Source organism: Osmerus eperlanus, chromosome 15 (genome assembly GCF_963692335.1).
Source record: "Osmerus eperlanus chromosome 15, fOsmEpe2.1, whole genome shotgun sequence".
Taxonomy (NCBI): Eukaryota; Metazoa; Chordata; class Actinopteri; order Osmeriformes; family Osmeridae; genus Osmerus; species Osmerus eperlanus.
Genome location: NC_085032.1, coordinates 6,568,588 through 6,590,933, shown reverse-complemented (window position 1 = coordinate 6,590,933; position 22,346 = coordinate 6,568,588). Strand labels below are relative to the sequence as shown.

The 22,346-nt window shown below is 49.7% G+C and overlaps 1 protein-coding gene across 1 annotated transcript in view; it reads right to left on the bottom strand.

Annotated features, from left to right (window-relative positions):
• col11a1a (collagen, type XI, alpha 1a) overlaps positions 1–22,346 on the bottom strand; it is a 70,260-nt gene that overhangs the window by 14,947 nt on the left and 32,967 nt on the right. Inside the window, exons 20-45 of the mRNA XM_062480341.1 lie at positions 21,814–21,867; positions 21,670–21,714; positions 20,873–20,915; positions 20,363–20,418; positions 20,137–20,190; positions 19,338–19,382; positions 19,107–19,160; positions 18,711–18,755; positions 16,666–16,719; positions 16,360–16,467; positions 15,861–15,914; positions 14,543–14,596; positions 13,941–13,985; positions 13,597–13,650; positions 13,445–13,489; positions 12,092–12,145; positions 11,839–11,892; positions 8,442–8,495; positions 8,183–8,290; positions 6,655–6,744; positions 4,657–4,710; positions 2,989–3,096; positions 2,670–2,777; positions 2,227–2,280; positions 1,848–1,901; positions 1,113–1,220 (exon numbers count right to left, since the gene is read on the bottom strand). Coding sequence (XP_062336325.1) covers positions 1,113–1,220; positions 1,848–1,901; positions 2,227–2,280; positions 2,670–2,777; positions 2,989–3,096; positions 4,657–4,710; positions 6,655–6,744; positions 8,183–8,290; positions 8,442–8,495; positions 11,839–11,892; positions 12,092–12,145; positions 13,445–13,489; positions 13,597–13,650; positions 13,941–13,985; positions 14,543–14,596; positions 15,861–15,914; positions 16,360–16,467; positions 16,666–16,719; positions 18,711–18,755; positions 19,107–19,160; positions 19,338–19,382; positions 20,137–20,190; positions 20,363–20,418; positions 20,873–20,915; positions 21,670–21,714; positions 21,814–21,867 — 1,656 coding nt within the window. The remainder of the gene's footprint in view (positions 1–1,112; positions 1,221–1,847; positions 1,902–2,226; positions 2,281–2,669; positions 2,778–2,988; positions 3,097–4,656; positions 4,711–6,654; positions 6,745–8,182; positions 8,291–8,441; positions 8,496–11,838; positions 11,893–12,091; positions 12,146–13,444; positions 13,490–13,596; positions 13,651–13,940; positions 13,986–14,542; positions 14,597–15,860; positions 15,915–16,359; positions 16,468–16,665; positions 16,720–18,710; positions 18,756–19,106; positions 19,161–19,337; positions 19,383–20,136; positions 20,191–20,362; positions 20,419–20,872; positions 20,916–21,669; positions 21,715–21,813; positions 21,868–22,346) is intronic.

Genomic DNA, 22,346 nt, shown 5'->3' with positions numbered 1-22,346 from the left:
TCTGCTATTTACCCGCTGACACACAAGTTATCTTCCTCAAATACCCGCTTGTCTCTGAAAAGGTAAAGTTTGTGTGTGGGCATGTGTTTGTGATTGGGTGTGTGCGTTTCTGTCCGTGAGAGTGTGTGTTTGTGTGTGTGTGAAAGTGTGAGAATGTGCGTGCCTGTGTTTGTGTGAGTGTGTTTGTTTTTGTGTGCATTTGTGTTTTTGTGTGTGTGTGTGTGAGTGAATGTGTGTGTGTGTGCTTGTGTGATTGAGTGTGTATGTGTGTTTGTGCGATAGTGAGTGTGTGTGTGTGTCTCAGCACGCTGTTTCTTCCCCATGGTGTAGACTCCCATCAGAGAGCAGGTCTCAGGAGTCAGAGATCATTAGCAGGAACACTAATTATGCTCCATGGTAAACTGGCTTGTCATCAGACAAGGTCAGTCTATGCAATTAACGAAATTGCGCTGGAAGTACATTACGTTGCAATTAAAAGTCAATTGGATTGAGTTTACTCAGAGAAGGATCGCAACGCGATACGGCCAGCAGTCTTCCGTATAATTTTATCAAGACAATGACACAGGTTGAACATGAATGTTCCAGAATGGACTTTGTTCCACAGACATCCGCCTCCCTCATACAAAGCACCGCAGCTTGGTTTTTTTTGAAGGCTTGCCACTTTGTCAGTGCGAAACAGACAAAGTCATAATGGAAAGACATTAACCACCTGAACCTACAGCTGGCTAAAAGGAAAAAATGAAGGGTAGGATATGAACCTGGAATATTTCAAAGTGAATAATTTGTTCCTGTCTGTTAACGATAATGACCAAAATGGCCAGTGGCCAGAGAGTAGGGCCGTGGCCCTTGTTACCAGAGAAGTTCAATTGCCGGTCAGAACACAATGCATGACAGACATGCTGTAATTAGGGGTTGGCAAAGGAAGTGAACCCAGAATGGGCCTGATTTCTATCACTGAAACGAGATGGATGTGTGTGTGGTGAGGGTGAACCGTGTGTGTGTGTGTTTATGGTTGTGTGTGCGTGTGTATGTATGTGTATGGTTGTTTGTAGGTTGCGTGTGTGCGTTTGTATGGTTGCGTGGGTGTGTTTGTGGGGAGGGGGGTTACGCACCTGCAGACCGATAGGACCAGGTGGACCTGGGAACCCTCTGGCTCCTTCATCTCCCTTCTGGCCAAACATTCCCTGCTGGCCTCTGGGCCCGGGCTCTCCATCGCCCCCCTGAGGATGGAGGAGGACATGTCAGGACGACTGAACCAAACAGCTGGTGGTCAAGGATGGCAGACAAATGGAGAGATGATGGAGAGATGATGGAGAGATGGTGGAGAGATGAAGGAGAGATGGTGGATGGATGATGGAAAGATGATGGAGAGATGATGGAGAGATGGTGGAGAGATGGTGGAGAGATGAAGGAGAGATGGTGGATGGATGATGGAAAGATGATGGAGAGATGGTGGAGAGATGATGGAGAGATGGTGGATGGATGATGGATGGATGATGGATAGATGATGGATAGATGATGGATAGATGATGGATAGATGATGGATGGATGATGGAGAGATGATGGATAGATGATGGATAGATGATGGATAGATGATGGATAGATGATGGAGAGATGATGGAGAGATGATGGACAGATGATGGAGAGTTGATGGATCCATGATGGATAGATGATGGAGAGATGATGGATAGATGATGGAGAGATGATGGATAGATGACAGATAGATGATGGATAGATGATGGAGAGATGGTTGATGGATGAAGGATAGATGATGGAGAGATGGTGGAGGGATGATTGAGGGATGATGGATAGAAGAAGGATAGATGATGGAGAGATGTTAGACTCACAGCAGGTCCAGGAGCTCCGATTGGGCCTTGAAGACCAGCTGGTCCTGGAGGACCCTGGAACACAGATAAGATAACAGGTGAGATAACAGGTGAGAAAACAGGTGAGATAACACGGGCGAGATAACAGGTGAGATAACAGGTGAGATAACACCGGCGAGATAACAGGTGAGATAACACGGGCAAGATAACAGCTGAGATAACAGGTGAGATAACAGGTGAGATAACACGGGCGAGATAACAAGTGAGATAACAGCTGAGATAACACGGGCGAGATAACAGGTGAGATAACAGGTGAGATAACATGGGCGAGATAACACACGTACAATAACACAGGTAAGCGAGAGGTTGAAAGAGAGAAAGGATCATAAAATGAACACACCTGTTCTCCCTTGTCTGCTTTGCTTCCCTTCTGACCAGGTTCACCGACCTCTCCCTGAAAAATAAAGACACGCACACACGCACACATATGTAAGGACAAGTCTATGTGCAACCAGGGGGACATAGGGTGGCACTATTGAAGCACTATAGATACTCCTAATCATAACCTTAAGGGCTGTGATGACTTGGTGACATTTAAAAGCGACGACAACAGCATTTCACATTTAATATCTCTCTCCTAATTAGGTTTTGTTGGTAAGCTGGAATACAATATTGGATAAGCTGCAAAAAGGGATAGAAAGGCATATTTGCTGTGCAGATGGCCTGGGTGTGAATCCAGAGATTAAGATTGATTGCTTTTCAGGTTTTAGAGGCAAACGTTTGCTTAGATGCGGGCCTGGTGAAGGAGATGAGCTGGGGCAGGAGGACACCAGAGGGACTCACCTTGTCCCCGTCCTCTCCAGGTGGGCCCTGGGGTCCAGCAGGGCCCGGCAGACCCACCGGACCCTGGATGCCATCACGGCCCGCCGGCCCCAGGGGACCCTTCTCTCCCTGGACACAGACGACACAAAAACACCCGTGAGAACAGCACGGAGGAGAGACACACCTTCATCACCTCTCTCGACCAGCAATGGACAGAGGGAGGGAGGAGAGATGGACAGAGGGAGGGAGGGGAGATGGACAGAGGGAGGGAGGAGGTGAGGGGACACAGAGGGAGGGAGGGGAGATGGACAGAGGGAGGGAGGGGGTGAGGGGTACTTACGGGCGCTCCTTTCTCTCCAGCAGGCCCCGGGGGGCCCTGGGGGCCAGTCCTACCGGACAAGCCGATTGGTCCTGCAGTTCCAGCAGCTCCTCTTTCACCGGGGGAACCCTGTGTGTGTGTGAGCAAGTGTGTGTGTGTGTATGTGTCAGCAAATGCATGAGTGCGTGAGCGTGAGTATATATTTGAAAGGAGGAGAAAGTTTGGAAGAACCGATGAGCTCACATAAAAGAATCGTCAAATACGGCGGTTTTGGTTCGACCACATCTACTGCAACACTCTGGCGGCCCCGTCGTTCAATTGAAAACACGCGTCATAGATGCAAACGTTCCTTTTAGGATATTTACAAAACTACCTTCGCCTCTGATGTTCACCGCTAATGGGTCTGGGAGGAAAAAGGAAAAACTCTTTGAGTGTAAAACACAAAAGCTCGTCTTTCGACGCGGCATATTTCGTACATCTTTTCCTGCACTTCTGGGCTGCCTTTAGCCGTGACACTTGGGTCCTACTTCAAAAACCACTCTTGCTCGTTCGCTAGCTGGGCAGGCCTCGTCTTAATACATTATGGGAGAAGGGAGAGCTAGGGGAGCAGAAAGCCTTAATCCGGACCCGAGTGATGTGATTACTGAGAGAAGCCAAAGCTCTCCGGGGCTTGGGACATGCCAGCTCATCCAGCGAGAGCCCGACACCCCCTGACGGAGACCTGTTGTTCAGTTTGCGCGGCGGAACAATGCCACTTCCTCTGCTTTCTGACAAGACCGAGCGGATCTTGGGAGAGCTCGCCGGATGACGGGAACAGGCTCGCTGAGGGCTGCGTATAGTCACACAGGCGGCGCGTGAGCAGGGCGCCCGGGGTGAGTCGCTGCGTGGACACGCTCTCGTTAACCCGGGTTGAGGCGGGGGGGGGGGGGGGGGCGGAGAGGGTGGAGGGAGGCGATGGGGGTGAGGGGAGGGGAGGCTAAGGGGGAGGAGAGGACGGGTGGAGGGTTGTGTGTGACGGCCTCGGTTCCCAGGCGGCGGGTGGCGGGGGGTAAACAATCAGAATCCTAGACCAATCTACCTAGTGCATGATTGCTCCGATGATGAAACTCTGTGCGCTAAGTGATTGAAGTGTGGTGAACGGTGACTGCAGTCATTTCTTAGTAATAAAAAAAACGAAACCGAAGGACTGTAAGGCAGTTAGGATGGTAATGAGACACACACCTTGGGAACACAGATTCATCAGCAGTCAAGTTGAATTCATATCTTACCTATACACACAATAGTTTTACCATACGTCTGAGTTCTATAGAGGTATTCATTTGATTACCTTTATATATTTGACACTGGGCTTCACTAAAAAGAAATGATTAAGTAAGTATTCCATAATAAAATCAACAGCTGATCCACAGTCACTGTGTACATACTAAATTACTCTCTAAATTGAGAGATACAAGCCAAATGTTTTATCTTAAAAGGCTTCTGCGGCACATTTACTTTGTCATCTTACGTTCAAAAGCAATTACCTGGACCCGAGCCTGCACTCTTAGAGGAAGTTAGTTTTGAGAAACTGAAGGCTGCTGTCTTCTGTTCAAACTGCCCTCTAGAGATTCAGGTCTACATTGGTGATGAGGTAACCATGCCAATGAGGTAACCATGCCAATGAGGTAACCATGACGGTGAGGCACTCACCACTGGGCCAGGGGGACCCTGGGGGCCTTCTCCTCCCTTCAGGCCAGCGGGACCCTGGAACAACACAACATAGACATGCACGGTTACTCATTCAAACAGCTCACCCAGAAAAACACACAGTCCTCTTGTCTGAAGAACACGCGCCATAGTTGTCAGGGGAGTCTTTCACAAGTGACATGACCGCTTCAACGATCTTCTTCTTTTTTTTTTCTCAGAACATAGACATGCATGGGCCGCGTGCGCGACGCAGATGGATGATCTTCGGAGATCATTGGAAACCACTAGAACAGAGTGGGTCTGCCCAGGCCGTAGTGCAAAGAGCCTGGCGGAAGCTGCTCAGTTTCCAGCCCCCTCAGCAGGCGTCTGCTAAAGATGCTGGGAAATTGGTCTGAGAGCTCTCCTGTCGGCTGAAGAGACTTGAGATGGGTCACGGTCGAACTCAGAGATCTTCATACACTGAGACAGCTTACTTAACACTTACAGGGGGGGGGCTTATGCAATGCAAGTAAGAGTACGTGAGCGAAATAAAAGTCGCAGCTCTAAAGCGCTGGGGTTGCATCAGGACTCCCGAATCGCCTGGACAACCGTGCCTGTTTGTTCTATACTTCTCCTGTGATTACAATGCATCAATGTTGACCTTGTTTGAGAGGAACTCTTGTTTCGGAAAGCTGATTGGCTGGTTTTAGGGGTACGAGTACAGACGTTTTTGGACAGGAGAAGAGAGAAGGAGAGGGGGAGGTGAGGGTAGAGAGAGGGAGAGGTTGAGGGTAGAGAGAGGGTGAGGTTGAGGGGAGACAGGGGAGGGACGTGAGGTAGAGGGGGAGGGAGGAGAGAGGGGGAGGGTAGACAGAGGGTGAGGCGAGATGAGGGGAGAGAGAAAGAGAGGGAGGGAGGGAGATGGATGGTGAGGGTCGAGAGAAGGAGAAGATGGAGGTGACGGGGGAGAGAGGGTGAGGTGAGGGGGGAGAGAGGGTGAGGTGAGGGGGTGAGAGAGGGAGAGGCTGAGGTGAGAGCAAGGTTGCTTGTTTGTTGATCTTGTCTCGGAGCAGGTATTTACTGGCCCATATTTCCCCCTCAGGCACTCTCTCATCAAATGTGCAGTAAAATAGAAGTGCTGAAATAAAGTCTGCAGGCATGTGTGTGTATGTGTGTGTTTATGTGTGTACTGTACAACCCAGTAGAGTTGATTTGTGTAATGCATCATGTATCATTCTTTTCGTGGGTATGTGTGTGTGCGTGTGCGTGTCTGCCATGCATTGGCAAGGGATTGTGGATATGACCGGAGTGTGCAACTGTGCGGTGTGTGCATGTCTGAGTGTAGTGTGTGTGTCTGTGTCTGACTGCGTGTGGTGTCTGGGTGTGTGTCTGAGAGTATTTTGTGTGTGTACGTGTGTGTGTGAGTGTGTGTGTGTGTGTGTGCGTGTAAGCAGTTCCCTAAGGCCCAGCACACATGGCAGTCTCAGTAATGAGTCTCTTGGTGCGCTGTGTGCAGGAGTAAATTACACCAGTAGAAAACAATCAGTTCTCGTGTTGCCTGCAGAGGCTGACCTTGGATGCTACAACATACACCCTCACAATTTAGCTCCACTCGCCAAATTGGCAACATTTACTTTTTAATTATTAATTGAATAAATAATGCAAACAATATAAAAAAAAACCTAATATATCTCCCTCAAAAGTGCTTGTTGAAAAAGTCCTTGGGTTGAACCTGAATCCCGGCCTGCAATTTGTTTCCACTGAAGTAGGTGACCATGATGCATTGCGGCATTAAAAGACTGGTTTCAGCCGCGCAAAACTATTCCATGCCTGTTCATTTGTAAGACGTCACTTTGAATTTCCCCACAGCGGGCTGATTGGTCGGAGGAACTCATATTTGATGGGGTGAACACTTCTGGAAAGGTCCTGGTTCATTTGCAGTGAGTGGATCTTCTGGACATGGAGACCGGGGGGGTGGAACCTTTGAAAGACACGTGTTGGTGCTGGTGGGGCGGTTCTTACCGTTGCTCCAGGAAGTCCTCTCTCTCCTGGGAACCCTCTGAGCCCGGCTGGGCCATCCTTCCCTGCTGCTCCCTGAGGGCCTGGGTCTCCCTGAGGAGAAACACACAAGAGGAGTTAAGTCCCAGTGCACCCCCATACCGCTACGTACACATAAACACATCCAGTACTGCACCTCAGCTGTTACCACTAAGGTACCATGCCCAACATGGCTAAATAACTTCTGTCTCATGTTGTATTTTTGATATTTTCTTTACTGTATATTCTTCCAAATGTCACATAAACATGTTCTGTTTTTTTAATAATTGGATTAGGACTGGCAACCATCATTATTTCAAGGAAATTATTTACATCAGTGTCCTGGCTCTCTCCTGCCCAGAGATCGTCAATGATCGTCACGGCAAATGAGGCCAATGAGCAACACCCACTATTTTGTTTTTGCTGTAATTTCCACTAGAGAGAATGGCACTGAATTTCAAAAGCAGACCCCGCAAAAAAATTCAATTAGTCAGGAATAATTAAAATCCCCCCCAGGGGGAGAACGGTTCGCTGCGGGACTATAAAGTAAACACAAACAGAGCTAGTAACTACAGCATCGCTGCCTGGTGCTGTAGCTCTGTGGAGGTTAGCATTAAAAGTTACCCTGATTATACTCACTAGAGACAACCAATTATGACACAACAACACATACTGCTACACTGGCATGCAATTTCGTTTTTTGACATAATGAAAGGAAAAACAATGGGAGTTTGCAGCATAACTTCAAAGTGCAAGCCTTTCCCCTCCCCCTTGTATAAGCAGTCTAGTCTTTATCTGCTAACTCTGAGGCAGAAAAAGTAGGCTCCGGTAGTATAAGAGGATTTAGGCTTCTCTGCCAAGACATTCCCAGAGCTGTCCCTGGAATATTGATGAGGAAACCCCAGACAGGGAGCCGAGGTGGGCTGTGAGTGGCAGAGGGTTTGGAGGTAGCAGATGGACCTGATTAAACTGTCTCCTTTCCGAGGAGAGTGAGAAAATGAGAGTCGGAGACAGGGAGGGCTTTGGGGAGGAGGGGGTGGTGTTGGCCTTGGGGCTTTGGAGACCTATTTTGAATAAGACCGTCCTTCTTCAAAATGGCCACTGTCTGCTTTTAATAGGCAATGATATGGCCAGCCAGGGAGGGAACTAACTCCCCTTCGCTCATGTTCCCAAACCCTGGGTAGTTTCGCCGTCTGGCTGACAAAACACCACAAGGAGGAGGAAGTCAATCATCGGGTCATTCTGGGACAACCGTCGTGTATTTTGTGTTTGTCTTGGCTCGGCGTTCATTTGTGCTCGTTAGACACAACAGAAGAAGAGTTCAGAGGTGTCCTTCTAGATACCGACCCCAGGACAGACAGCTCTGACCGCCTGACAGCCATCTCCACCCCAACCCAAACATTTTAGGAAGACAATTATATTTAACGGATCCTCAGGTAAAGCTATCCCAGCCACACTTGAAAACAAACCCACGCCCCTGGTCGCCAGCCCCTCCCAGACGGCTGGTTCTCACCTTGGCTCCCTCCTTGCCAGCAGCTCCAGGTAGACCCTGTTCTCCAGGTGGGCCTGGGGGCCCGGGGTGACCTCTCTCTCCCACTGGGCCGGTCTCTCCGGTGGGACCCTGTCAGGGGTATCATCGGTAACCGACATCAGTCACACGGCCCTAAAGGTGCCTGGGCTGTTTCTACGTGAATACCAGGGGTATTCTGATTGGTGGATCGCTGAATACTTTGGCCGCTGATTGGTGGAGAGCTGGGGAGAGGGATACTCACCTGAGGGCCAACCACGCCTCCTGGTCCAGGTGGGCCTGTCTTCCCTTGGAACCCCTGCAGGACACAACACCTGAGTCAGACTGGAACCTGATTGGAAGATACATCCATGTGACACACACTCACACGAATGCTCATGCCTTCTTCTGATTGGTCTTTTCCATCCACTAGTTTAAATAGGCTGATGGTTTGAGAGTTAGCATTGTGTGCATTTACGTGGGCCAGGATCCTTTAAGTGGACTGTTTTAATGGGTGGATGGAAAGTCATGTGAATAGGGAAAACCGTTGCTATTTTGCTTTACAAACCCTAACTGCACATGTGCAAACAGAATGACATAAAAAATCTAAACTTAGATATTGTTATGTTTCTTTTATTCAGTTTTTAACAGTTATGTTATGAAAAACAATTTTAAATACGGATACGGAGAGATGTGTTCATTTCCATTTTCAGCCCTGTTCAGTGTGTAGATTCAGGGGGCTTTGTATTTCGAAATAACTTTATTGCCTCTGTCACTTACTTACAGAACCACCTCAGCCCGAGGAGTAAGATGACACATCGTATGACCTTGAGGTCAAACACGATGCACTTTACCCACGGGCCTTTGCTGCAATAACAAAGTTAGTGTGGCACACAAGCAACTACTTCACAAGCGCAGCAGCTGTGTTAACAGTGAAGTCATGACTCAGCACACACGGGACAACAGCACGGACACAAAGCAACAAACTTTAGTCAACAAACAAGGTCTTACAAAGGACAATCTTCCGGGGCCGTTGACAAATGCAGACGTTCAATCAGAAGCAGACAGATTGAGTGATCGACTTTCAGCGGTGCGCTTGATTTCGACACAGCAGCCAGGAAGGCTGACTTGATTCGGAAGTCACAATTCTGTGGCTGTGTCTACTACCGAGCACTTGTGCACTTCGCTTGTGCAAACTGACAGAACCAGCAGAATTCAGGGCACTGAAAGTACCCGGATGGCGCACTGCAAACGGTCAAAAAATGCAGTGTACAACGATGGACACTACTCACCCTAAACGGGCGCCATATTGGCTACGTAGCGGAAGAGGAGGAGCCCTTTCGGCAGCTTTTCATTTCATTTCTAAAATAATGGCGGACGAAATGACTCGCGGGCAGATTTGAGTCTGTCACTTCCGCCTTAGATTCGCGGGTGCCGCGAGCAGATTTGCGTCCGTCACTTCTGCCAAGTGGTTAACGTAAGTGTTCCATTTGAGACAGCACTAATCAGCGACGGAGTGCACTACAGATGTAAGTGCACTGTATTGCAGTGCACTGTATTGCAGTGGACTTCGTAAAGTGTTCGGTAATAGACACACCCTGTGATTCGCTCGCTCGTGTTCAGCGTGAAACAGATTCCACCATCGGACAGCGAGCTCATCATCACGCGTCACCCCCATGAGTCGCTGTACGCAAATCAAAAGCACCCCTGAAATGTGACCCTCTCGCAATCGATTGAATTCCGAGTTCCCGGTGAGTATTTCCGTCATATCTCGAGAGGGCTCGAAGCTGACGGGACACCGACCAGCATCAGGTGAGGAGATGGAACCGGTCAGAACCCCAATGAGCTGCGAGATCAAAGATGCCGTCCACCGGCTTCATTGATCGTCCTGTGAGTGAAGAACCCTGTGCGCTTCGCATCTTTCCCCAGCAGAAGGCATACCTCAGAGCTTTCAATCATCTAACAAAGGCCGCGGACAACATGGAGTGAGTGCAAGCCCAATTGCACGACACAAAACACACATCACCTGACTAGGAGAGAGAGGGGAGGGGCAGCGCACGGGCCGAGCACACACACAGAGAGGGACAAACGGCACGTGGGTTTCAGAAGACGAAAGATTGTTTAGCTCCTGTTATTCATACCTTGTTGTGTGATTGTTTTTTTGTTTTTTTATATGGCGCCGGTGGACGATTGTGTTCCACGGTAATCTCAGATGCATTAGCGTGTGGGGCCTAATGATTTACAATCAGGTAATGTTAGGGGAAGGGATCCACGGATAGCATTACAGACTGAGCAGTGAATCAAAGACAGATAGAATTCGATCTATATTTCAGCTAAACGGTTCCTTGACTAGAGTTTGGAATGGCCGGATCTTTGCCTCGGGCGAGGAGTTTAACTGCTGTGATCAATTCTCGTATTGGGCGCTCCGCATATCTGTTTACTGGGTGATAAATCTGGTGTCGTAAACATCTTAATGAACACTCTTTATTGATGTCATCGGAATGAGACTGTGGGGGGGGGGGGGAGGAGTTGTGTGTCTGTGTGTGAATGTGTGTGTGGAAGTGTGTGTGTGAGAGTGTATGCGAGTGAGTGTGTGCGCCAACATACTCAGTTTTAATGTGTCATTTGGGGAAAGTGATAGACGGAAGGGAAACTTTAACGATTGGTGGGACGCTCTGTCAAGCTTTTAACAACCTTCATTGCCTTCCCAGACTAAACAAATTGAGGGGGACAAATACAAAGCATTGCTGGGTGCAATCTCAGACTCTGGCCCATTCACTGAGACGTCATTCTAATCTCAGTAAAGATACCATCGTGGTTTATCTACACAATGCCTTTTCTGTCTAATGCGATAATGACGATTTGCAGCAACCGTTTTTAAAGGAAGTTCAGCATGCAGCTACTGGAGAAGTGATCAGTGGGATCAGGAGGCCTGCTCAATGCTTAGGGATTCTTGTCACTCCACAACGAGCTGAACTGACGCACACACCAACCCATCTGGCTGTGATGACACTAGCCTCCTGAGTGTGTGTGTCTCCATCAGGCGTTGCGCGAAGTGAAACCGGGCCGAGCTAGACACGCGGGCAGACCCGCGCGAGATGTCTCCAGCCCTCCAGGCGCCAGCGGCGTTCTGCTGTGGCGAACAGCGCTGGCGCCGCACGAGGCCCTCCATCCCAAAGCATCTGGCCCGCCAGAGACGGGAGAGGAAGCCCGGCTGAAACGGAGCCCTCCGGCCGGGCGCGTCGCGTGTCTTTTCGCGCCGAAAGGAACCCCCGATTTGATCAATCGGAATTTGAAAGCGAGACGAGCGCTCGCTTCTCAGCTAGCTGGAGTTAGCGTCCGCCGTCGTCGGTCGCAGAAGACACAACCCCCCACCCCACACACCCACACATGCAGTGTTAAACACGTTCCGACGACTTGAAGCGAGCTGTCGAGCTCCTGGCTCCCCGGCGCGACAAACGCGAGCTACCTCAAGCGGTCAGGTCCCACCGGGTGTGAAAAGTTAAGACAACGAGGGGGGGGTAGGATTCCCCTCCCGCCCTGGAAACAACGAGGCGTCTAAAGCTTCCACGTCCGGAGGGAAGTGACCGGTGGAGACAACCGACCGGGGGGGTGCTCGGGGGCTTGACAGCTCTGGGAGGGGCGTGGCCGGTGACACTCACCGTCTCTCCGCGCTGGCCAGGGTGTCCGGGCAGACCGTCCTTCCCAGGGGGTCCCTGAGTCACGGAGAGAGGAGATGGTTAAAGGGGGAAGAGAGGGAGAGGAACACGGTTTGGGATGTAACTGGTTTTCTTATGTAAACTAGAGGTCAATGCTCGAGAACTAGCCGGCTAAGGATGGTCATGGAGCCCATCGAGAACAATACACAGTGTTTGAGAAGGTACCGTGTGGTCGTTGTGGCAGGTGAACACTTACAGGGGGGCCCTTCGGTCCTGAGAAGCCCACAGGGCCCTGGGGTCCTTGAGGTCCCTGGAATGAACAGATGAACAGTGAGGAAGAGGAAGGAAACGGGTCCATGGGAGGTGTCTATGGAGCTATGTGGGCAGAGTCTCATGCGGTACGAGGGAGGAGTCTATGATGCTATGTGGGCGGAGTCTCATGCCGTATGACGGAAAGGTCTATGAATGTCTGTGGGAGGAATCTAAGGTGATCTGTGGGAGGAATCGAACAAGATGTGTGGGAGGGGATCAAAGGAAACATGTGGGAGGAGTCTATGGCGCTATGCGGGCGGAGTCTTAATCGAACACTCTGAAGACAGCATTGGAGCCTGTCTGGTGAGGACAGACCAAGGACAGATGTTAGAAACCCAGCCTGTGTCCTGATGAAGAGATGATGCCTAGGCATTAGCTAATGAAAAAGGCAATAATGAGGCCAAAGTATTATATTATAACACATTGGCCTCAGAATACGGGCAACACATACTGAGACGCGAGAGACGAACGGCCCGACGGTCAGAAGGTGGGAAAGAAGGACGACGCACATGGAGCATAATACGATATACTGTCTATCTGGGAAGACGTGAATCTAAAGCCTGAAAAGGTGTCTGTGAATACGGGAAGACATGAAAGTACTTCATGGAAGACATGTTCCATGCTTGATAAGAGTACCCTGAGATACCCCTTATGTTACAATGTGTTGGCTGAGTGCATCCAGGGAGCTCAAACGATCCTGCAGATACAGGCGGGACATTTCAGAGAAATAAGGAGAGGAGTGGAAAAGAAGGAATAGAAAAGGGGAGAGAAAAGGCAGGAGAGCGAGGAGCCAGGAGGGAGGAGGGAGGGGGAAATGAAGGGAGAGAGAGGGAGAGAGATGAGGAGAGAGATAAAGAGAGAGAGAGATGAGGATAGAGAGAGAGAGAGATGAGGAGAGAGATAAAGAGAGAGAAAGATGAGGATAGAGAGAGAGAGATGAAGGGAGAGGGAGTGAAGAGAGAAAGCGAGGGAGAGAGAGAGGGGGGGAGATGGGAGAGCACTAATACAACCACAGTACAATTGATTTAGCCCATGGCAGGAGCCCAAAACTCAGCCTGACTGTAAATGACTCCAGCAGCAAGTGCCCAGCAATGATATAATTGATCCATAATTGTTTCCCGTATCGAACACTAGCCCCTCTACTCACACGCACACATCCACACACTCACACACACCCCCATACACACACATGCGCTAAACGCTTCTTCACCAAGCTATTTCCCCATACGAAGCCCGTTGCATGACAGCTACCAATGTGAGCATTTCCTCATTGGAGAGGCCGTCTGGAGGGACTTACTCTCTCACCAGGCGGGCCAGGGGGACCGTCGTTGCCCGCTGTGCCCTGAAACACACAGGAGAGCACACATGAGCCCGGAGTCACACAGACACACACAGGGACCGTCCTGTCACAACCACACCTGGGATGGGGCCGGATGGGGCGGGGCTTACCTTAGGGCCTGGCTTGCCTGTTGGACCTCGCGCACCCCGAGCACCTCGTGGACCCTGAGGGGGACAGGAGAGACATGGGCAGGGGTCAGATCCACACTGGTCCCCGGGTCAGGATGTACCAGTGGTAGATGTGGGTGTTTCTCTAAAAGCTACCCGACCACACATATAGACGTGTTTCGGGGTTTCGTGGTGGTTAAGAAGTAGCTGTGCACCCGTGAGGATTGAAGAACCCACCACTGGGATAGCGGTAGGGTTGGTGTACATGAAAATGTGCACAGTAGGAATTTGTACAGTATACGACAGAGTGACATTAGACAGCTTTGGCGTCACCGGGGGGGACGTACCGTCGGACCTCGTTGCCCCCTTGGACCTGGCTTGCCCGCTACACCCTGTCACAGACGAGAGAGAGAGACAATTCAGGTCAGACGGAGGTCATGGAGAGATGTACTCTCACATCAACTAAGCAATTCACTGAAAACAAGTAAATACACAGTGGGCGCACATGGTCCTGTTTCTTTTCAGCGGTCTAAACTGTGTGTGCGTGTGTTCCTCCGGCAGGCCGGCGTGACAGAGGAGAATTCACTGAGGAAACACAAATCGTTTCAGCCTCTTTTGTTCCTCGCCGCATTGATTTGGGCTCCGTGTTTTTTTGTGCAAGCTCATCATATAGATGCTTTCACAATGGGAAATCCATTTCCTTTTGTGTGGTGTTATGATGCAGTGTGCGATCCACACTCCAAGGGAAAGAGAAAAGAGGAAACCTGTGGAGAACGGGGGGAAGGGGCCACGGTGGAAGGGAGAGGGGGATGAAGGGACGGGGGAGAGGGAAGGGAGGGAGAGGAGAAGGGAGGGGAGAGGGAAGGGGTGAGAAAGGGAGGAGGGGACGAGGGAGAGGGGGAGGGGGAAGAGGGCGAGGGAGGGGGGAGGGGCATTCGATCCATCTTACCCTGGCTCCTTTTTCTCCATTGGCTCCCGGGAACCCAGGGAATCCAGATGAACCCTGCGGGTCAGAGCAGCAGATTCAGAGGGCAGTTGGCCGCGGTGTGCATGTGGATGAGAGAGGGCTGGAGACAGTGAGGCTGCCTCTGTCGCTGTCAGCTCGCTTCTGTGTCTCTGTGTGCCTGTGTGCCTGTGTGTCTGTGTGTGTGTGTGTGTGTGTCTGTGTGTGTCTGTGTGTGTGTCTGTGAGTGTCTGTATCTGTGTGTCTGTGTGTCTCTGTGTTTCTGTGCGTGTGTGTGTGTGTCTCTGTGTCTGTGTGTCTCTGTGTCTGTGTGTCTCTGTGTGTCTGTGTCTAGGAGAGAGCCCCACTGACTGGACGTGCCCATCACTATGAGATTATGAAACTATGAGAAACATCCACAAAAAGGACACCTTTTTCTGTAAACTGTACGAATGAACATAAGTCCCTCGTGTCTATACAATTCTTTTTATATTTTTGTGAAATAAACGTGTATTGTAGTTAAATTGTGATATTGTGAATGAATTAATGAATTAAATATATATCTTCTAGTTAATTTTTCTATATTCTAGCAAAATATTTTGCATCAGGAACCTTTTTTTTAATCTGTAGCAGGGCCCACCGCAAGAATGTCAATTTCCAGAGTTACCTAGCGTGATCTGTGCGAATAATCAATAAAAGACTTGGACTTTGGGGATTGGGGATGGGTGGATGGTGGTGATGGATGACGGTCATGGATGATGTGCTCTCAGAGGTTTAAAACACTGACCTGTGAGCAGACCCTCAGTCCTGACTGCACTGGAAGCATTCAAAACAGGTCAACAGGTCTCTCTCTCTCTCTCTCTCACTCTCACTCTCTCTCTCTCTCTCTATCTCTCTCCAACATGCATACATTCCCGTCCTCAGACACGGTTTGGCAAACCCGGCCAGAGGAGGCAGTGATGGAGCTGGAGGAAGCTCCGAACACTTTGATGGACTACAAACCCCACCGTGACTCTCACACGGTGGGCCCTCTTTCAAACTGCCATGGCAGCGCTTCAACAGATCACTTATTAAACATCCAGGTTGGCAGCCTTCGCACATAAATTACTGTCTGCTAGGATCCCGGGCCGAGTGAATGAATTCTATGTAATCATCTGGCATATGGCTAATCTTTTAATCCGCGTCAGCACGGAATCAAAGAACAATGTGAACTGTGATGTGTTAAACGTGGATGATAGACGGCGTGCGCTTGTGTTGACGTGGGACACAGTGTGTGTACGTACGCCTGTGGAGGTGTGTGTGCGCGTGCATGTTGTTGACAAACCTTTGGTCCTTGTCTTCCTGGATAACCTGGCAATCCTGGAACTCCCAGTTTCCCCTGAAAACAGAGCACAGCTGTTCAATAGGAGTTCAGAGGAATACGAGCCCATTGCCCAAATCTCATTTTAGCAATGCACAGTATGGTAGGAAGCAAAGTGTAGTATGGTATAGTATAGTTTAGTATAGCATGATACAGCTGATGATATAGTGTAGTGTGTGTATGCTGTGTGTGTGTGTGTGTGTGTGTGTGTGTGTGTGTGTGTGTGTGTGTGTGTGTGTGTGTGTGTGTGTGTGTGTGAAGGCGTAGCTACCTTGTCTTCAGCATGTGTGTGTGTGAGTGTGTGTAGCTACCTTCTCTCCAGCGTGTGTGTGTGTGTGTGAGTGTGTGAGTGTGTGTAGCTACCTTCTCACCAGCGTGTGTGTGTGTGAGTGTGTGTAGCTACCTTCTCTCCAGCGTGTGTGTGTGTGTGTGTGTGAGTGTGTGTGTGAGTGTGTGTAGCTACCTTCTCTCCAGCGTGTCCCATGGGGCCTGACTCTCCGTTTGGACCTGCTCGTCCCTTGGGACCCTCCGGTCCATCCTCACCACGCGATCCCAGCATCCCCAGCTCTCCCTGCACACACACACACAAACACATACCATACACACACACGTACACACACATGCATACCATACACAAACACACCCACACACCATACACACACAGTATTCAGACGTACACACACGTAAACACACACAATTCTTGATGATTAGCACCATATGAATGTGGAGTGTGGATGGTTGTGCTAGGTTGTACATTTGGTCCACTCACCCTGTCACCTTTGAGTCCCATGTCCCCCTTGAAACCAGGGAAACCATCTTCACCCTAACACAGGAGAAAACAGGGTTACCATCTCTCACTCAGAATGTACTCCCTCACAATGAACCTTTCCAGAAGCAAATAAACACATTGGTCCAGTAAAATACAGAATAAGACACTTTTTAATATTTTAATTGTTCAGCGTTCAGTGTTTCTTTCCAATATATGCTACTGCCATCTGCTGGTGAAAGTGGGTAAAGCACCGAACATTCTCATTCTGAAGAATTTTACATTTACATTTAGTCATTTAGCAGACGCTCTTATCCAGAGCGACTTACAGTAAGTACAGGGACATTCCCCCAGAGGCAAGTAGGGTGAAGTGCCTTGCCCAAGGACACAACGTCATTTGGAACGGCCTGGAATCGAACCAGCAACCTTCTGATTACTAGCCCGATTCCCTAACCACTCAGCCACCTGACTTTGATCAGAATTGATTAAGCAAATCTTTTTTCTACAAACACTAATCTAATGCAGCATCTGTGTTGCTGCTCTAAAAAATTGCATTTCAGCCACATAGTTCTCATTGCCACAGTAGCTGTGGGGGGATGAGATCAAAAAGATACCCTCTTCACCTCTCTGTCTCTCACTTTCACTTTGATTGTCTGTGTTCTCTCCCTCTCCTCTTCTCTCTCTCTCTCCATCTCTGTCTCTACCTCCCTCCCTATCTCTCTCTCTCTCCCTCTCCCCCCCCCCCGCTCCTTCCCCCTCTCCCTTTTCTGTCTGTCACCTGGCTGTGTGGCTGCTGATACATAATGCAGTGTTGTGAGTCTTGACACATGTGCCCTGGAAACCACACCAGGCTCAGAACACACACACACTCATACACTCACGCACACACACGCACGCACACACACACGCACACACACACACACACACACACACACACACTCATACACTCACGCACGCACACACACACACACACACACACACCCTTAGAACACCTCACACCTTGAGGACATGGCGCCTTCTATCTTCACATCGAACAAACACTCTCAAGTTGCGGATGTACGTTGCTGTTCTTGACGGCACGGCTTACAATTAAAGTACGACCAGCCGACGACCAACGCAGAATGCAGAGGTGTATTATGGAACAGGATAGTAGGGCAGCGTACTTTCCGATGTTCCGTAAGGCTGTTGTGCTGTTGGCGTCTAGTAACCGCTGACTTTGAATGTGTGCTGAAATTGTCTCCTAGCAACCAAGATGAAAGGAAGTATGAAGTGGTGTCTGCGCAGGGTAGTGGAGCGAGGATGGGATCTCAACGCTCTCGTCTCAACAGCGTGTGTGGCTGCATGATCCATCTCACCCTGCGAGAGGTTCACCCCCCACCTCTCACTCCTCAGCTTGAAGCAAAGGCACCGATGGATCTTTGGTGCTGTTGCATTTCCCATTTGGTGCCGTTCTCGACTCGTCTGGTGATTTATTGTATGAACTCAAGTCGAACCTTCCCTAAACTATCTAAACCCCCAACCATGTCCCCACTGAGCACTTTCCATATTGACTAACAAGATGCCATCCTTATTAAACAGCTTAGATGCTAGGTTTAGGGTCTACCTCAGTGATTCTCAAACTTGTTTGGGCCCAGTACCCTGTTTTCCAAGTACGCCCTCAACCCCTATTTGCATTGTATACATACGTATTTATACCCATATTTTCGTGATTTACTCTCATATTTTTGGGATTTTCCACCCTCTGTAGTAGCTCACACACTGTCCAGCAGAGAGAGAGAGAGAGAGAGAGAGAGATGAAGAGAGAGAGAGAGAGAGAGAGAGAGAGAGAGAGAGAGAGAGAGAGAGAGAGAGAGAGATGAGAGAGAGGCGAGAGAGAGAGAGAGAGAGAGAGAGAGAGAGAGATCCTTCATTGAGCGCCGGTTCACTGGCTCACGCTCCTCAACCCGGGATTGACAGGCGGAGGCAACGTCGTGAGCCGTACACATGTAGACACAGCCTTACGTGGCCTTTCTCTCGTCAAACAAGCAAATTAATAAGTGATTGTTTACCTTCTCTCCCTTTCCTCCCTTCAGGCCTCTGACTCCATCAGCACCCTGGGAAAGGAGAATGGCACGTTAACAACAGAACACGACAGCTGGTTTGTTTTTTCAACAGCCCCTATTGATTTGACAATGAAGGCATTATTTTTTTTTATTTTTTTTTTGTCAAAGACAGTGCCTTTGTCATTCACCCTTATTTATATATTCATATATACATGAGGGGACTGAATGGTTTCAGCCATTTTGTTTTATCTCTGAGAGAGAGAGTTTTTCTTTCTCTTCTGTGAGGGGTTCAGGTTGTTTATCAGTGCCACTCTGTGGGCATCTGTGAAACCCTCTGTGATACCAGTTGTAAAAAAGAGCTGTAGAAATAAGGATCAATGGAGAGATTCGAGTGCACAGTACCTTGACACCACGGGGTCCTGGGTAGCCGACGGGCCCCTGAGGCCCTGCCTGACCCTGGAGGAGGAAGACAACATGTTTCTAACACTGACAGCCTGACTGGATTACTGGGAGGTAAGGATCTTTTTTTTTACATTTAATTCATTTAGCCCAATATATTGTCCTCCAATCGACTGACTGATTCGTCCACCCATCCATGAATCCATCCATCCGTCGAGGGTGCTGTTTACTTACCAGAGCTCCTTTCTCTCCAGGAGGGCCCTCTTTCCCGGGATGACCCTGCCAAAACAGACGGAAATCAAGCTCTCTCGTGTCACAGCAATATAGCTACTATGCAGAGTTAGAGAAAGTCCTTTCGGACTCTGTGCTACATGTGGGTCTGCAGCACCGGGTGTCAGAGTGATGGAGACCTTAACAGCGTTCGCTTCGGGCTCATTTTAACTGTTTTATATTTGTTTACCGAGGCTTTTCACCAGCACACCTGGTGGTTCTAACTGACACGTGTGGCTGTGACAGTACACACGGGTAACACAGCAGACTTTAGGGCCCAGAGGCTGCCGAGACCTGGGGCGGTGGTCATAACACTGACAGCTGACAGAAAGATGACAAGGTACCAGACACTTACCTTCGGAGATAGTAACACAATATAATATAATTTTTTTTTACAACAAAAAATAAAGCTGAGTAAAATGTCAGGGAGGAGATAATGAGAATGAGAATAACCAACAATTGGAACCACTTTTGAAAATTGTCATGCTCCGCACTAACTCTCACTGATAGCTGTGCTATTGACCAGCCTTGTTACAAGAGACCGATCCCAGCATTCTGACATGTCATTATTTTCACTTGAGTTACACAAAACCTGTGAAGGCATGGGGGGAATTACAACAAAAGGGAGGAAGGGAGATGGAGGGAGGAGGGAGGGAGATGAAGGGAGACAGAGGGAGGGACACAGGGGAGAGAGATGAAAGAGGGAGGGAGAGAGGGAGGGAGAGAGGGAGGGAGAGCGGGAGGGAGATGGAATACCACATACAGGAGGTCCGTCGGTTCCTGGCAGTCCAGCTAACCCTGACCTTCCCTGAGGTCCCTGTAATAAGATGAGCACTGGGTTAGAGAGGCCACAACCACCATGTGACCACCATCCAGTCATCCTCCAGACAGCCCTACCGCAGCAGGCCTCAACCAGCAGGCCTCAAAACACCAGGCCTGCTGGGAGAGAACCTGCCGATTCAGATGTAGCCTTAAAATGACCAACAAACCTTTTCTCCAGGTGGTCCGATGGGGCCTTGAGGACCTGGGAGACCCTGTGTGGCAGACGAGGACAGTTTGAAGCTTGTGACCATGGCAACCACACGCACACACACACATGCACACAGAGATGCACATAGACACACGCACACACATGCGTGAGGCACCAGCACTGGAAAGCCTGCTCTTACAGGTGTGGCTGTATTTCAGGCATTCCTAACACATGAATGAGATGCTTTCAGCTGCCCCCCCCCCCCACCCCCGCCCCTCATCAGAAAACCCTGAAAAATATTCCCAGGGCAAAGAGTGTGTGTGTGTGTGTGTGTGTGTGGGTGGTTGCTCTCCGCAGGTCCAGCTTAGGGGAGGTCAGGGCTGGGGTAGAGAGGAGTGCCTCGTGGGACTGAACGAGAGGTGAAACATTGACTCCCGCCCAACAACCCCCCTCAGATCTGAGTTTGTGGTCCCTGGGCCTCATTCAGAGCCAGGTCCCTTCTTCCTGGGGCCCTCTTACCTGTGTTCCTGGATACCCTGCTGACCAGAAGGACCAGGCTCTCCTTGGGGCCCCTGCAGAGAGAGAGAGAGAGAGAGAGAGAAGAGAGAGAGAGAGAGAGAGAGAGAGAGAGAGAGAGAGAGAGAGAGAGAGAGAGAGAGAGAGAGAGACGGTCAGTTGGACTGGACATCAGTCAGGATGATCAGGTCATACTGGAGTCAGGATCTCTGCTCTGCTTCTTCAAGTGGCCGTTGCTATGGGGGCATTCATTTAGCTAGATCCACAACATCCTCTCCATGAGTCTGACTGAAAACTGATTACATTTTTTTATTGAAGATTGAATAGTTAGGATCCCTCCTGAGCCGTGTCATAATGGAATGATTTCATTTGGCAGAAACTTTTATCTAACGTGACGGAAAGGGGGAGGGGGGGGGGTGTTCACATGATTCAGCCTGCTCTGTGTTCAACTACTGTACTTTACAATAATGCTGGGAGTTAGGACGCTACAGTATGGGGCTAGGGTGCTGGGAAGCTAGGGGGCTAGAGAGATCGGGGCTGTTTCTGAACAGGCCCTTTGAACAGCTGTACTCTCCACTATATAGACACACACAGGACCTCTGCCCTCGCAGCTGTTGCATCTAAACCAGCAGGCCCACCCTCACCCCACAGGCTGTCACGCTGCAGCGACACTCAGCTAAATACTCCGGCAGTATCTCCTGCAACACCTCGCCGAACGCTCTGGGTGAACCAGTGCTGACGTTGTGGCTAACGCTAGGGCTGAAACCGGTTTTCACCAGATGTGTTTCGAGTTGGAACGACAGCTCGTACCATGTTTCCTTTGGAGCCGGGAGGGCCGTCCACACCAGCGACGCCCTGGGAGGAGGAAAACATTCACGTTAACTCTCAATTTCCTGTCAGAATTGGTCGTGCGGTCGCTCCAGAGGAAGAGGAAATGAGGTCACGGATACGTACGGGCTGACCAGTGGGACCAGGAGGGCCGCGTGGGCCGAGGAGACCTCTAGGACCCTGGGGAGAGGAGGGAGACGGGGTGGAAAGAGTCAAAGAATGACAGAGGGTCTGTCCTGACACCCATACTACCCTGCTATTTAGTGTGCCAGATTATTTTATTTTTTCAATGTCCCACTATGTCGTATGTCAAATGTAGTATGTTCTACTGCATCAGACTGCGTTCTGCAGTATGCAAGCCTGGCTATTCTTACACACTATCCTCTTGCGCAGGTGAAGATATGTTACATGGAGTGAACTACAAAACATCAAAAAGAACAGAGCTCTCCTGGTTGCCCGTCGACAGACTCCACAGTAAAAAATATTAATAAAAATGTCAACAAATAAAAATTTAGAGGGTGAGAGGATCAGAATGTTATGATGACGTGGTGTGTCTCAATTGTAAGCATACTGGTATGCAACTGTGTCGGGTGTACTTTGTGTCTCAGTAGCTAACAATGGGCGACAAAAGGAAAGTCTGACCTCTGGTGGAAAATGTG